At 39.1% G+C, this 15,693-nt stretch overlaps 1 protein-coding gene across 1 annotated transcript in view; it reads right to left on the bottom strand.

Moving 5' to 3' along the window:
• ca8 (carbonic anhydrase VIII) overlaps positions 1-11,992 on the bottom strand; it is a 33,304-nt gene extending 21,312 nt beyond the window's left edge. The window contains exons 1-4 of the mRNA XM_035671292.1: positions 11,440-11,992; positions 4,551-4,742; positions 4,178-4,302; positions 2,181-2,276 (exon numbers count right to left, since the gene is read on the bottom strand). Coding sequence (XP_035527185.1) covers positions 2,181-2,276; positions 4,178-4,302; positions 4,551-4,742; positions 11,440-11,512 — 486 coding nt within the window. The 5' untranslated portion in view covers positions 11,513-11,992. The remainder of the gene's footprint in view (positions 1-2,180; positions 2,277-4,177; positions 4,303-4,550; positions 4,743-11,439) is intronic.
• Between the last annotated feature and the right edge of the window lie 3,701 nt (positions 11,993-15,693).

Here is a 15,693-nt window from a genome sequence, read left to right as displayed (position 1 = left end):
AGCTGCGCTGCAAAGGCTCGCCCGAAGACCCCTCAGGCTGCTATGGGCGGTTTGGTGCTCCCATGGAGAGGATAGCGGTTGATTTGATGGGACCCCTTAATGAATGAAAACAGAGAGGCATAACCGCTACATACTTGTAGTACAAGACTATTTCAGCAAATGGGTGGAGGCTTACCCTGTTCCCAACGAGCAAGCAGTGACAGTGGCAGAGAAGATTGCCTCCGAGTGGGTGTGTAGATATGGAGCCCCACAGTGCCTGCACAGTGACCAGGGCACCAACTTTCAGTCAGCCATGTTCCAGAAGATGTGCGCACTGATGGGGATTAACAAGACACGAACAACACCGTTTCATCCTCAGACCGACGGCCAAGTGGAGCGCTTTAATGTCTGGACAGAATTTGACCAGGCCCAGTGTTGTGTTCTGTCTTTGCTAAAGAAAGGAATTAAATGTGCGGCACGAAAGTCTCTACTTCGTCCTCGTTGCTTCCCACACTATGGCCCGGACTCTAAGACGCCGGTTACCAACAAAGAGCCAAAACATTAAACCATCTCCCAACTACGGTTTGGAGAGAGAGAGGGTTGAGAAGGTAACACTGGGGGCTCATCCAGGATAGAAAGTTTGCCCAAGAAAGAGGAGAAAAGGTAAGAAGAAAGAAGACAAATAAAGAGAGAGCCGCGACTACAGTTCGGAGAGAGAGAGGGTTAAGAAGGTAACACGGTGAAATTTCAGGCAGAGGTGCTTTGGTGGGGTAGCTGAAGAAGATTGTATGGGTTATTTGTGTCAGGCAACATTGTGATTAGCTTGCTACTAGCTTAACACGTCCTTAGCAAGCCCCCAGGAGGACCGCTGGGCTTTGAAACCAATTTGACATAGCGACAGTGGCCAAACCGTGTAATTACAGCAATGGCATCCATCACACTGGGCCAAAAATACTTTTTCCCATAAAGTTACATTGTGAAAGAAGCTGCTGTAAAACGGTTGATACATTTTTTCGAATAATAAACCACCGCAAAATAATCAAAACTGGATCCATTAAGTCTGATAACATTTTTAAAGTCTATTAGTTTATTAGGCTATTATTTATTATTTATCCCCATTCAAGTTAGCTAAACTGGAAGTTAGTGGGCTCAGCCAGCAGAAGTCTCACTCAGCTTTCACAGGAAAAAACGGAGGGCCGCCTCCAACGTTTCCAAGTTCTCTTTATACATCCTTGTGTCAATGGTTCTTAACTGGTTGTTGTTGGCTAGCATGTCGTTAGCTGATGGTGTTACCTGGTGTAACATGTTGTGCACTTAACATGTTGTGCACTTGAGTGTAGTTGAGGACATACTGCCAGTGGTTGAGGATGATTGTGTGGTTTGTTGCTTGGTGGGTTGATCAACAGAATGCTGATTGTTGGTTCTAAGATGCTGGAACACACTGTTTAGCCTTCCCGGGGTCGTGGGCCTAACACCAGTTAGACTATTGAGAGAGTGCCTGACTTGCATTCTTGCACTCACACACAAATTCACATTGAAGCAATATTGTTTTCTCTTTGCCTTCTTCAAGGACATGATTCATGAATTGTTTCTCTTACTAGAGTGGTTGCTCATTAGTGGCTGTTTAGTAAGACTAGTGGAGACAGATATACAGTGATGCATGCAGTGATAAATGGTGGTTGGACAACTGAGTGGACTATGGTATTAAGAGGATATGGCCTATCAAGCCTGATAGGCCAGCCATTAAAGTTTAGGCTTAGCACATATAATGTAGGTACAATACGGGTCAAGCTGCCGAATATCAGCTCTTTGCTTTGGCGAGAGTGGCAGCTTAAAGGTAAGTCAGGAGAATGGTTTCGCCTGTCAGAGGTAGATTTATGTTGGCAGAGCCTGATACACACTGAGGGCCTAGTGATAGCTCAAAACATCATTTAACATGAATACTGGGCTTCCACAAGAATGCTCACCCAACCATTGGCACATTATTACACAAATTTACTGTGTATTGATAACTGTTACCTGTAATACAATGGAAAAAAAAAGACAAAATACTTGCTTATTCAGTCTTCAAGGTAATACAAACTACACAGTATGTATATTTAGTCAAGTGTGTATATTGTACTAATCTTGACCTCTGTTGGCCAACCAATCGCTTATCTGGCCACTACGTCAGCCTACTGGCTCTTTATGTGGGTGTTTACCTGCACAAAAAGAGCGATGATGAGGACTCCATTCTTCTTCCCAAGAGCGTCCTCCAAAGTGTTAAATAGAGTGCTGTTCCAGTGGATCAGGTGGAGCTAAGACAGACAGAGAGACAACAGCAAGCACAAGCAGTATTTGAGAGGCCATTGTTGTAAACAGGTGTAGGGAACAGTGGGTAAGAGAGTGAGAAACCATCAGCTGGGGATGACTGAGGGCTTTCTATATGGGCTCTTATGTCAAGTTAACGTAAACAAAGAGAACAGAGTGCAAAACCTCTACCTTGAAACAGGTTAATATCAGACCAGACCACAGATAATACAATTAAAAGTTGACATGGTATTTATCTTACTTTAATATAGAAAAATAATTATGTAATCTCAGCAATCCCAGAGCTCTCAGCCTCGTTTTCAGTAGTTTTAGCCAAGACTTCCAATTGAGCATTGATTTTGTGATTTGCAAAAGTGGTCAAAAGCTATCCTGAGTTCTAATTGACATGCTGTTCAAATATATATCTATAATAAAACATAACATTTTTAAACCAGTCTAGCCCAATCTTAAAGAATAAGGCCAGAGATACTCTTTATTAGGGTCAACAGATCCCATGAAAAGACTAAAACCAATAATGACTTAGTCCGTCAATCGATACTTTCAAACTTCCCCTGCCTACAGCTCCAAAACAACTCCTAAATTGGTTCCTACTGCTATTGTTATTTAGAAATGTTTTATTGCGGCGGGCAACTGTTTTTCAGGCTGGATCTTTGCCCAGGGTCATACCATGCTGTAGCATAACCCTTAAGTTTACTGAAATGAGCCAACCCTTTTCTTTGTGAAAAGATGATTATGTTATTTATTCTTTCATTCTTATTTCTAAGGTTGAGAATGGATGAATAAAATGTTAAGCTATACCATACCAAGTTATACCATTTAAAACATTATTTAAGTATTAATTTTATACATTGACCCCATGAATGAAGCAATGAAGAGAAACATCAAGTATCCTCAAACTGAGTGAGCTGGTGTTGCAGTTTTGGCATTTCCAAGGTTTCAGTTTTGACCTTAAATTTCAACAAAATGTCAGAAGTTAGTGTCAGGACATGCAGTCTGCAAGTCTGCACCAGAGATAAAAACCATAACCTTTAAAGAAATATGTGAAATACAAATTCCTCTGAGAAACAGTTAAATAAGTAGATCAATACCATGTGCTTTAAAGACGCCTATATCGGACAAACCAAACACTGGCTGTAGATAGGGCCTTTTCGATTTTTTGCATCCACCATATTTTCCCGTACACACTTCACAGCCCGTTCTCATTCCCAGGTCGTCAAATACAGACGCGAGCAGTGTTCAGTTAGTAACTGCAACTTCACCAATGCCGCTAAATCCCTAACCACACTGGTCTTTAAACAAAAATAGACACCACCGCTGTGAATTGGTAATTTCCAGAGGTGTTATAAATGAGTAGTTCAGTTTTGGAGAGATCGGCTAGCGCTTTTTTCCCCTGCCTTCCAGTTTTTATGCTAAACTAGGCTGATTGCCTCCCGCCTCCAGCTCCAGATTAACTGTTTCATCTTTTTAAATATTTGTCAAAATTCAAACTTAACCTTAATTTACCTAATTAATTTGAGCTCTTCTTTAAGCCTATGTTAAGTTTATAGACATATGTATGGACACAACCTGATCTAAAGATTACCTAAACACACACACTCAAAGAAAATTATTTATTTCAGCCTATGACATTTATTTTTCATCCTTCAGCTTCAGATGTCAAAAGTGTTGCTTGTAAGAGAAGAAAAAACAGTTTGTTCAAGGACTCAACAAGCTTCGATGTTATCTGAAGGACAAATGTCAGTGCCAGAAGTCTAAACATATGTACACTGCAGTTCTTTAGTCTTTTATAGGCTGCTGGTCTGCACCCCACTCCTCGGTCATGGCCTTATGTCTGTGTGTGTGTGTGTGTGTGTGTGTGTGTGTGTGTGTGTGTGTGTGACTGCACTACCTCCATAGGGAAAGCCTTGAAGTTGACAGTGTGCTCTGATCCTCTCTGGTTCTCTTTGCCCCAGTGGAATCGAACCTCATGAAGCTCATACTCATGATCACTAGGCAACGGACCCCCAGTAACCACTGGCAACAGCGCAGGAAACCCGGAGCATTGTGGGTAAGCACACGCAGGAAATAGAAGACAGATCAAAGCAGTCAGAGTTAAAGTACAAGTGAGAAAAGAGGTCATTTGCTGACTGGTTGGACTTACTTTTGTGTCACTCACTACTAAACCACAGTTACTGACAACAAAACTAAACAATCATCCTGCCTTCTCATCACTTCTTAAATGAGTCAATGGTGAGACATGTCATCACGTCCCCTGGAGTCACCTGATTTGGACTTGAGAATGATGCGAACAGTGTGTCCGTCGTTAATGACCTCGCAGTCTCGACACACCACGTAGTTTGGCGATAGGCCGACATCCAGGAGGGACGGGTCATACTGAGCCTCCCGGGAGTTCAAGTTAATGGGAGACTGGTACTCGCCATTGGCTGCTGGGAAGTGGAGTCCCCATTCTACACCTATGAGTAAAAACAGGCACACAAAACACATATTACATGTGCCATATGTCTGTGTTTAATTCATACCCTTAACCAAAATTATTTTTGCATACCCTTACGGTAACTATGAAACAATGAGCCAAAACACAAGCAAAGAGGCCAAATTTCATATTCATGTTTGTGAGCATATACATATATACATACATATACAATAAACCTTTTTCATCTGGTCATGGTTGACAATGCTTTGTTCTATTCAAGTGTCCCAGTCAGCTATGACAGTGTGACAGTGAGCCAGCATGAACAATGAAGCAGATAAATAGAATCCAGCCATCATTTTTTTATTATTATTATTATTATGTTCCATAATTTATTACCTGTGCTTTGCCCACTGTGACATGTCAAAATGTCTTTTGTAAAATTATCTATTCCATTTAAGTGTTTTGTAAGCAATGCAAGCAGCTGTAGAATAAGTATTCAGATCCTATAGTGGCAATACCATACTGTATAAATAAATTACAAGTAAAAGTCCTGTATTGACAATACACAATTTTACGTGGAAGTGCATGAGTATTATTGAAAAAATGGCTTAAAAGTATCAAAATAATAATAATAATAATAACCCTTTTTTTAAATAACACCTTTAAATGAGTTTACAAAGTGCTTTGACAGACAAAGCAAAATGATGTCGGGATACACAAAATGTAATTACATTTATAAATACAGGATACCAAAACATATTAATAAGAGCAGAATAGAAGCCATAAAAAAATGGAAATAAAAATTACGACATCCTATGAAGGCAAGTTTATCAAAATGGGTTTTAAGAAGTGATTTAAAAGGGAGTCCCTTATTCTGCTAAACTAGAAGTACTGCAGGGAAACAGAAAAGAGGAAGAAAATGCCCATCACTAGTACCCACAGCTCAGTGACACCTGTAAATGTCTTGTATTGTCTGACCATCAGTCAGTCTAAAACAAAAAAACCTGTACCTTAAAAATAACGAGCTTGTTAAGATCATCTATACAGTAGCTCAAGTATAAACAAGGAAGATGGAGTCATGAAAGTACAGTTCATTGACCAACTTAGCTCTCCCAGATGCATCATTTAGAGAAATCACATTTCTACTGCACTAGACTGTAAGGGTTCCACTCCAGTATAAGTTCCAATACTGAATACTGAACGTTCATCTGTTAAAACAGACACAACTCTGGTGGTGAGCCCTGTTAAACAAACGGACACACCTCAATGGAAGACAGTTATAAAGAACAGACTGGTGTGCCACACCCGTAAACTGGCTTTAAATGAATCCAAAAATCCAGAATAGGGTATGCTTTAACAAAGAGAAAAGTATCTAGCTGGAGGTGTAGAGACAGACTTGTGTATTCGGTATGAAAGGTTTTCCACAGTTTTTCATACCATATCTTCAGTGTGTTCTAGTTCTGTATAAAAGTGTGTGGAAATCTCTTCATATGTAAGTTCCTAATCTCTGCTCTTGTGATGTACCCTCTTTTAATATTTATCTATGGTCTATATGACTTTTTATCATGAATTAATAAATTAATCTTCCATGTGGTCTCACAGGTTAGTAAATTTAACAACTGTGTATACTGCAATAGCTATATTCAGGATTTCTTTAAACTGAAAATTGTTAGGATTAACAATAAGTGTGTCCATGTTTGGGCACTGCTGCCAAAATGACACATATGATAACACATATAAAATAAAATAAACTTTTTAACAGAAAACAGTTGTACTGTCACTATAACAGGAAATGCACAGGTATAATTTATAACATTATAGAGTGCATTTGTAGGCCGACCTGGAAGTTAGCATTAGCAAGTTAGCAAGTTAGAAGTTGACAAAAAGCCAATAGGAATTTTTCATTGGATTTTGGATTTTTATTTAAAAAAAATAAGCTCTGTGTGAACAAAGGTTTATGATAATTACATGTTTTGTTCAGTAAGATAATCTTTTACCATTTTTGAAGCGTAAATGCAATTGCTAGTAGTAAAAAGCTAACGTTAGGCTAAACGAACAACACCATGGTAGCATGACTTCAACATCACCCCTACTAACCTTTGTATAATTAAAATCTTTGGGTTAGATGTCATGTGACTGTCACTGACAACCTCTGTCACTGATAAAAGCTTCAGAATTCACCTGGGGGTATTTACTGATATATTTTATCTCATAGAACAGCTGTGTTAACAACAGACCTTATTTTAGGCATCTAACCAAAAACCCATTTAACTAATTTATTAACTCACTGACTTTGAGGCGTGGGAACCAGACATGCTAAAATGCTAACTTATTTCCAGGTTTTAGGACTCATTCCTGCAGCACTCTATTGCTCTGTTCAGTGTGCCTAGTAAGCTGTGATAGCCAAAATGAACAATACCATGGCCATGCACCTAGCTGCCATACACTGAATAATACTATTGTTAATTACACTTGTGCCTTTCCTTCCATTAAATGTGAAATATCTGCAAGGAGAAAGGTCAGCGTTTGTTTAATTTCTGTTTAACAGAGGTGAGTCTGTTGTTTTTTTAGCATATCAGAAAGACAGAGCAGGTGGAAACAGCGAGCTTCTGTCAAAAGTTGATGAAAAACAGCTTCTAAGGAAAACTAACTAACTTACTAATAAGCTAGCTAACAGTTATATATGTGCCAAGTATCAAAGCCAGCGTATTGCTAAGAGATTCAGTTAATATTTGGTTTTATTCTTTGTTTAACTGTTGTGTAGTCCTTGTCGTGGTCCAAGCCTGACCTGAACTGCTTAAAATAAATAAATACCTTTTTTATTATTTTAAAAATGTATTACAAGCTAAAGTAAAGTACATTGTGCAAATAATATAGTACAAATTATTAGCAAAACTAATAAATAACACATTAACTAACAAATTACAATTAATAAAATATAGGTATATAAGTTGGCACACTGTAAAGGTTCTGCTACACTAAATGGAACAGAACCATGATCAGTATCATTGGTAACACCTGTGTTTACTACTATTTCATGTAAAAAAAAAAAACAACAGAATTTTAGTTAGGGCAGGTGAACAACATGGGTTGTTGTACATTTGACTGTCTTTTGGAGTGATGACGTCCATTATTGGCCTTGGAAAATGAAAAGCACTTTTGACAGGATTAAGTGATGTGATTAAAAGCTAGTAAGTGGACTTTGAGGTAATTTTTTTTTTTTTCATTGAGTGTATTACGCTCAACCTTCTTCTTCATTTCCTTGCTATTTTCATCATCCTGTCAAGGAACAAATTTATATCGAGGCCAGTTCCTCTAGGACACATTTTAGAAACACAAACCATTCGTCTCTCTAAAGTCTAGGCTGGTTGCTTCCTCTCAAAGTGGACACACTTTGTGAACAGGATTTCTTGTGACAGTGAGAGAATTGCTGTACAGAAGGTTTGTAAAAGACACTGAGATATTGCAATATTTAAATTTTAAATGACATCCGCTGAAAACTCTCTTATAGGTTAAAAGAGCAATGCTGTTGCCATCTACTTACCTTCTCTTTCACTGGCAAAGAGTGAAGAAACAGAGTAGAGAAAGTGATACTACGTAACATCAAAGGTACACACTGGTCTAGATTCACTTCGGCTTTTTGCTGACCACAATCAGTCTGGCAGCACAATGAGAACACTGTAAGACGTGTGGAGCCCAGTGTGTTTTTAAAAGGAGGAAATGAACACATTTGGTGAGTATCGTGTTCAGGAAAGCCCACGTCCCTTCAAGAAAATAAACTCAGCTCCTCGCAGTAAGCCTTTCTACTGCAGCAGAGACAGACACTGGCTGACTGCTCACTCCATAGCAATGAGGGGTGAGGGGACCCGTCACATTCCCTCCCTCATCAGCAACTGAAGCCTTGACAACAAGTTACCAAAGGCACTAAGGGTTTCACTGCAGCTACTATACACATAAAGGGGCTGTGCAAGATTCTGTGCTGCATGTAGGGCCATAGAACTATTTTTACGGTACATAGGACTATAGAGAGTGTCGTCACACGGTGCAACAACAATTACCCGAAGCTCAGTATCAGCAAACCAATGAACATGTGGTGGACTACAATGCTTCAAATATGGATGTTTCTGAAAAGAAGCACAGATTTATATAATCACAAAGTTTCAAGGTGGGCACCCAAGATTCAGTATTTATATAGACTGAATGTATAATACGGTTGCAATTTCCCCTTCTGTTCTTGAGTTAGGGCGCTGGATAATGGCTGATGGCTGATTTGGACCACAAACTGGCCCATTCCATGTCATTTGGACTATTCACACTGAAAAACATCTTTGGGTCACTTTGACCTGCAGTCTGAATGCAGCCTAATCAGTCAAACATCCTTTCATCCAAGGGGACTTTTGTACTGGATGTAATGAAATTTCCTCTAGGAGCTCCTGAGATATTGCGTTCTCTAGAATGGGATTGACGGACGGACAGGCAACCCAAAAACATAATGCCCCCGACCACAGCTTTTGCCAGGGCGGAGGCTTAAAATTGAAATAGGAGTTGTGTTACACCTGGGCAAATCCCAGATCAAGTTATGGAACAGGATGAATATGTCTGTATAATACTTTTAGCTGTTAGCAAGAAAGTCATCACCCTGTAAAAATTGACCTCTGTCCTGCTCTCATTACGGACATACTATATGTGAGTTAACCGCACTCTAACCAATAGACTTGTCTCTTTAGTTGGGCCATGATTCTTTTCCCCTGAAGTTCTGGGGCTTTTTGGAAATGGTGTTTATTAAAGCTGCAGTAGATTTTTATTTTATTTTATTTTTTTGTTACATTTGCTGAAACTTTCACTATATCCTGACAATAGAACATGAGACTGTGAAAAAATCTGATCCGCTTTGGATTGGTGGCCTTGGAGGAGCTTTATGTATTTGATAATTAATATGCTATCCTTGTTTAGAGTTTTTACTGTAACTTAACTTAATAGTCTATAAGGGCTTTTGGAAGAATCATAAATTATTCTTTACATTGTAGATAACGTTAATTTATACATTTAAAAGACATATATATATATATATATATATATACACCTTATATAGTAATAAATAAGTGTCCTGGAGAAAGTCTTTCATCCAACATACATAAGATGGTTCTGTGGATGATAGTGTGTAAAGAGTGACCAATATAATATCTGTGTCAATGGGACATCCAATTAAATGTTCCCCCTTTTCAGACAAAAGGTTTCCACAGGACACAGCTGTTATTGGCAAGCCATACATAAGAGTCTAATTCATGCATACTAAGTGTAACATATCATTCTGTATACTTACAGTAAGAATTTTACAGTTCAATATCACAGTGCATCCCTCCATGCTCAGTAAAGGCAGCAATAAAGAGAAGACAGAGTGAAACAACACAAACTAAATGGCATAAAAGTAGCAGAACTGAATATTGAGATTAGGCTGTGCAGAGCAGATTCAGTTTCCCTCAGCTCCAGGTAAGCCTTTCCACAACAGCTGGACGGTGTCTCGTTTCACTCTGATATGAGGCCAAACAATGTACCAACTGACCTGACAGCTAGTTGAAGGAGCACTTCACCAATTATACACACAAAGATTAGCTCACTTGTCACGAGGAGCCGCCTATGCAAACAGTATAATGTCTTCAGTGATAACCCTGATAATGTCCATATCAGGGTTATAGACAAACAGGGTATTTCATTATTTAATTTGGAGGACTTGGAAAATGTTGTTACGTGTGCCACTAATGTCAAGCAGATACAAAATATTACACAGTTGTGGTAACTGCAGCTTAAATCCACCACTTTATGATTCAATTACGGATGAATTCATTAACTATGTTTTGTTGCCATGATGGAGTTTAAATGATTAAAATCTGGTGGTCAACATAAAGCTATAGGATTGTTAAATGATCCTGTGTTTCTATGTTAAGTTTAGACTTTGTTTAAAGAAAATTTGAACTGGCAATACAGAATGGGAAGAAACCATCAGTCTATTATAGTGTTGCAATTGCATTGTGGGAATTGTAGGATCCAAGGAAATCTAGGACATCGGCTGCATCTATTTTGACAATACTGTTGTAATTGTTATGAGTCGCCCCAACTTTAGAGGAGTCCAACAGCAGAGTTTGACACTAGAAGTTCATCTGCTGAAAGTGGAAAGATGATTTGAAGGGGCGGGGGCCTACCAGCAGGATTTGTGACATCACAAATAGTTTGGAAGTCAGTCCTGGCCCAGTATGCAACTTGTACAGTACTATAGTTTTTGAGTTTAGCAACACATTTGTTTATATATTTTCATTCTTTTGGTGTTTTGCTCTGAATGCTCTCCACATAATGTTGAGGCACTCAGTACAACATATAATTACAGTCTGTATTTCGTATGCCTTCATATATTAATTCAAAACAAACTTATTATGCTGCTTTGATATGAAGTGCACCTATTCCTGCACAGCAGAGGGACAAGAAACACCATCAGAACAGTTAAAAACAGCACATTTGAAAAGCTTTCCTGAAGTGTGTTAGAGTAAGTCTGAAATCATTCAAAAACAAGAGTCTACAACATGTGTCAACACTGCAAACTCCACTTATAGAATAACCTTAGGTAAAGACTACACAGAGTGCGAAAAGTTCTGGATTCAGACCCATCTGCACCCTCAACTAATGCACCAGCTGACATCACACATTTCCCAGCATCCCTCCATACTGATGAAGACCAGTTTTACCTTCCTCGTAGCCCCAGTCCAGCTCATCTTTCCCCGGGTTATAATCCGACTCCTCATTCACGTTGTCAGCCATGGTGCTCAGCAGTCTGCTCACTGTGGGTAGAAACCAGTCTGTCCCCTCAGTAGAGTCCCAGTCACACTGGTTTTTGTACGTTCACTTGGACCCAAACTGAAGTCTCAGCAGTCTGCTGGATGGATTCCCAGCCGAGCAACAACTCCCACAGCCTTTGACTTTCTTCTTTGTGTCTTTTACTTTAGTTTCTTCTTGTCTCCCTGTCTCTGTTCTGTCCGTCCTCCCCTCCTTTTATGTCCTCTCTTGCTCTTGTCCTCTTGCAGCTACTAACTGATGTGTGTGGAGCTCTCTGCCTCTCTGTATTTCTCTTTACTCAGTTGCTCCTCCTCTTCCTCTCTCTCCACTTCACTGTTATCTCTCTGCCCCCTCTCTCTCTCTTCCTCTCCGTCTTCCTTTCTTTCTCTCTCTCTCTCTCTCTCTCTTTTACTCTGCAGACTGCAGGTGTGTTCGCTAACCCTGGCCCTCCTCTAGATATCACAGATCACTTTCTTTCTCACCCACAGTCCCTCTTTATCATGACTGCTGATTGAAAACAAACTTTTAAGTGTATGAGCTTTGATTAAGTTTTCTTTTCATTATATTATTCATGTTTCTGGGTTCCAGTTGGACTTGTATGTTGTTTTCTGTTAACCTTTGTGCTGTTGTGGGTGCCCTTGTGGTTTTGTGTATGTGTGTAGGAATGCTGGCAGGAAGGTCATGCTGGTGTTTCTGTTGGAGGCCACAGACCCACCCTTGGGTGAAGGAAACAGGCAGAATACAGCAGGGCGGAGAGAGTGAAAGGCCAAACTGTTCTCCAACCTTGATGACTTCAAGATGGACAGAGACACACTGGATACTGAAACTATTTAACACTCACACATTCACTTTTTGGCACAGGATCTCATGAAGCTCAGTGGTCAGACCCTGATGCTTTACAAAAAGGGGTTGTTATACTTTAGTTCCTGTGTTTCCAGTGTGTTGAATTAAAAAGATGTATTTTGTTATTTGGGTTATTTTTGCAAAAGTCAAGAGCAATTAATAGTTCATGGTCCCCATTGTTCTTCCTGTCTTAATTTCTTTCTTTCTTAATCTATATCCTCTGGGCTGCTGATGTTAATTGCCCCACATTCCTTATCGGGAAATTATCCTCTGAGCCATCTAAATGCAGGCGAGCTCCCCTGTTTCCACACTGTGGATCTAAAAGCAGGACATGGACTGCAGTTAATTCGCAGTGGGACGGGAGGGCCTGGGCTGCATACTGTAATTGGTGCAAGCACCTACACCCATTTGAAAGATGGATTATTTAAAGATACAATATGTCCTTTTTGCCACTAGGGGTCTCTCACATCAAAACAATAGCAAAAGACAAAGTTTGGTCACGTCGTTAAGTAGTGTGGGATTGTGGGAGTTGTTGTCATTGCAGCAGCCAGCAGTCAGCTTCTCCAATTATCCACAGAGGTCTCCTCCTCTCCAAAACAAACCTGATTAAAACCACTAAAAACACTGAATAAAGCAGTTCCACCTTAAAAATCACTGTTTCTGATCTAGAGTTTATACACAGTTTAATGCAGAAATGTTACAGATTATAGCTTTAATCAAATGTATGAAAGAAGTGTTAGCTCAGAGGGCACCAGCAGAAAGTGCACTCAGCCAGCTAGCAACTGCAGGTCTCAGGGTGTTCCTGCAAAAAGAGGGGCTTCCTTTTTTTAATTATTGTCCTTAATAACAGTTTAATCTCATATTCTTATATTTTTAAGATGAGTTTGTAACATCTGTCCAGGGAGAACAGGTGAAAAATAGATGAAAACTTTAATTTACACACCCAGTGTTTATTGATGTGCACTGTCCCTGTTGGATAAACCAATAAATAAAACACACAAAGAATACACACACAGGAAAAAATCCCCTCCAGAATATGGCACGTTGCTTCTCTCTGCAGGAATTGATGAGCCACTACAGCTCAGCTGCAGAAGTGTTTTAACTATCGCTGCTGTTTGACTGTTCAAACTGTTCATTTGATGTGGTTCTATAGTTGTTTTGTACTGCGTGCTACCTATGGTGTGATAACTTAACACTGCTGCCATCAAGTGGCTGTTTCAGCAGTTACTATGATAGTGATATGGAAAACAGTCAACAACAGAAACATGAACATCACCAGAGCAGGTTCATTTCCTGCAAAATATTTCCTGTTTTTGTTTTTTACTATCAGTAACATACAGATATTTGATGCTATGATTTCTTTAATCATTCATATTTTTGTGTAACCATTAGATTTTAGTCTCCCAGTGCTATTTACACTTTTTATTCAAATTGTTTCATACACTCATTAAACCTGTATATTGTAGGTTATTATACTGACCTAGCATCACTAACATCACTAAGAAAATGCTGAACTTAAGTACAAATTATTGTATTGCATGCCACTTTATACTTCATTTCAGAGGCAAATATTTACTTTTTACTCCACTACACTTCTTTGACAGCTTTAGTTCCTTAATGATTTTTGCATAAGCTTTCTAGAACCAATATGAAACAGTTTTTGCTACCAGCGCAGCTTCTTGGTTGGGGTCAGTTGCATGTACCGGCAGTCCCCCAGAAATAATCGTCTATTTAAGACACATAAATTCTCTTTAGGTTTTTTGAATCCAGGTTTTAGGCAAGTTGTAGAGATAATGCTGCTGGGTGAAATGCTGGCTAGTCAGACACAAATCTAATGTTAACTTAGCTATGTTAACACAGTTGATGTTGTAAGAAAAGTAATATGTTCATAGCTACTGCCAGGTTGAGGATTTATTGCAATCTGCAATAGGTAAAAGTGTGTGTGTGTGAGGAGGAGGAATTCAGAGCACTGTGTAATGAGTACTTGAGTAATGAGGTTCTGTGGTATTTTTTGTGTTTCTCATATGATAAAGAAAGAAAAAGCAAATTTCTCATTTTGCAACATTCCCTATATACAATACTTTCCAATGCGACAGATGATGTAAGTCAAAAGTTGGTTCAGAGACATAGTTCTAGTTGTATGTCAAACATACATCTTCGTTGTTGCAGCAGTTTAGATGGATCAATACATGCCCACTGCTGTAACCATGACAACTAGCCAGAGAAGATGAAGGTCCACCACTGAAACCTGTCCTGCTTTTAGTCACCTATTGTAGGCCAGGGTTCTACCTTTGTGGAACACAGATGATACTTGTTAGCAGGACAAATGCACTGCTGGTTTTTGGTGCAAAAATGACAGCTTCATATTTTAAACTACAACTAAGACCAACCGTCTTACCTCAAAGTTTTGGTCAGTAGGAGAACTGATGTAGATAATTGATACAGGGAAAAACAAAAAAGGCTTATTTGGCAGCAAAGGGAAGATGAAACCAACCATCTCCTGTTCTCAGATATATCTGATGTTGATGGTGATACTGGACCCATGATCTGCAGCTCTCTGAGACACTGAATACAACTACTTCCACCAAAGATTTTCTCAGAGCCACAGCTCAGCACAGGGGGTGCAGCAGCAGAGTCAAAGTTTCTCCTCAGACCTTATTGTGTTTAAAATTCAATGTCCCTGTTAAAGCTAAAGGACCATATGATGGCTTAGCTTTTTGAAAAATGTTTGCTCCGTCAGCTTTAAAACTCTCCCTGTAACTGAAGTGCAGGTTTAACCCTTGAGCCTGTGATTAAAACACAGCTGTATGTCTGTGGAGCTAAAGGTCTATATTGTTCCTAAGCTTGATGCCTGAGATGCAGGCTTGAATCAAATGTAATATTACCATGTTAGCCTCTCTGAATGTGTTTTTATTTTAATTCTAGATTATATTATATTTTTGACATCATGTCACTGACCTGAGGTAGGGGGTGCAGGGTCAGTTAACGCACCCAGGCTGGCAGTTTGAGAGCCCTGCTTTACAACCATTAACTTTATATTTATATGTATTATCTTGTTTATTCTTGTTTTTATTGCTGTTCCTGGTCACTGAGAGTTACCAAACATGATTCCGTTGTATGCCCTACAATCACAAGATAAGATAAGATATAATAAGATGTTCTATTACTGATCCTTCATAGGGAAAATTCAAATTTGGCACAGCAGCACAGGGAAACGAGTAAAAGAAAGAATACAATACAATAGAATATAATAAAAATATAAAAAAGACAAAGTGTCTTTGAAACAAAACAGTTCCATTTTACCTGTATTTGTATAATCATTA

The sequence above is a fragment of the Morone saxatilis genome, unplaced genomic scaffold, assembly GCF_004916995.1.
Source record: "Morone saxatilis isolate NCDOM2014 unplaced genomic scaffold, NCSU_SB_2.0 Contig23, whole genome shotgun sequence".
In the NCBI taxonomy this organism is placed as follows: Eukaryota; Metazoa; Chordata; class Actinopteri; family Moronidae; genus Morone; species Morone saxatilis.
The sequence above is the reverse complement of the archived record's forward strand: the minus strand, read 5'-3'. Positions and strand labels throughout refer to the sequence as shown.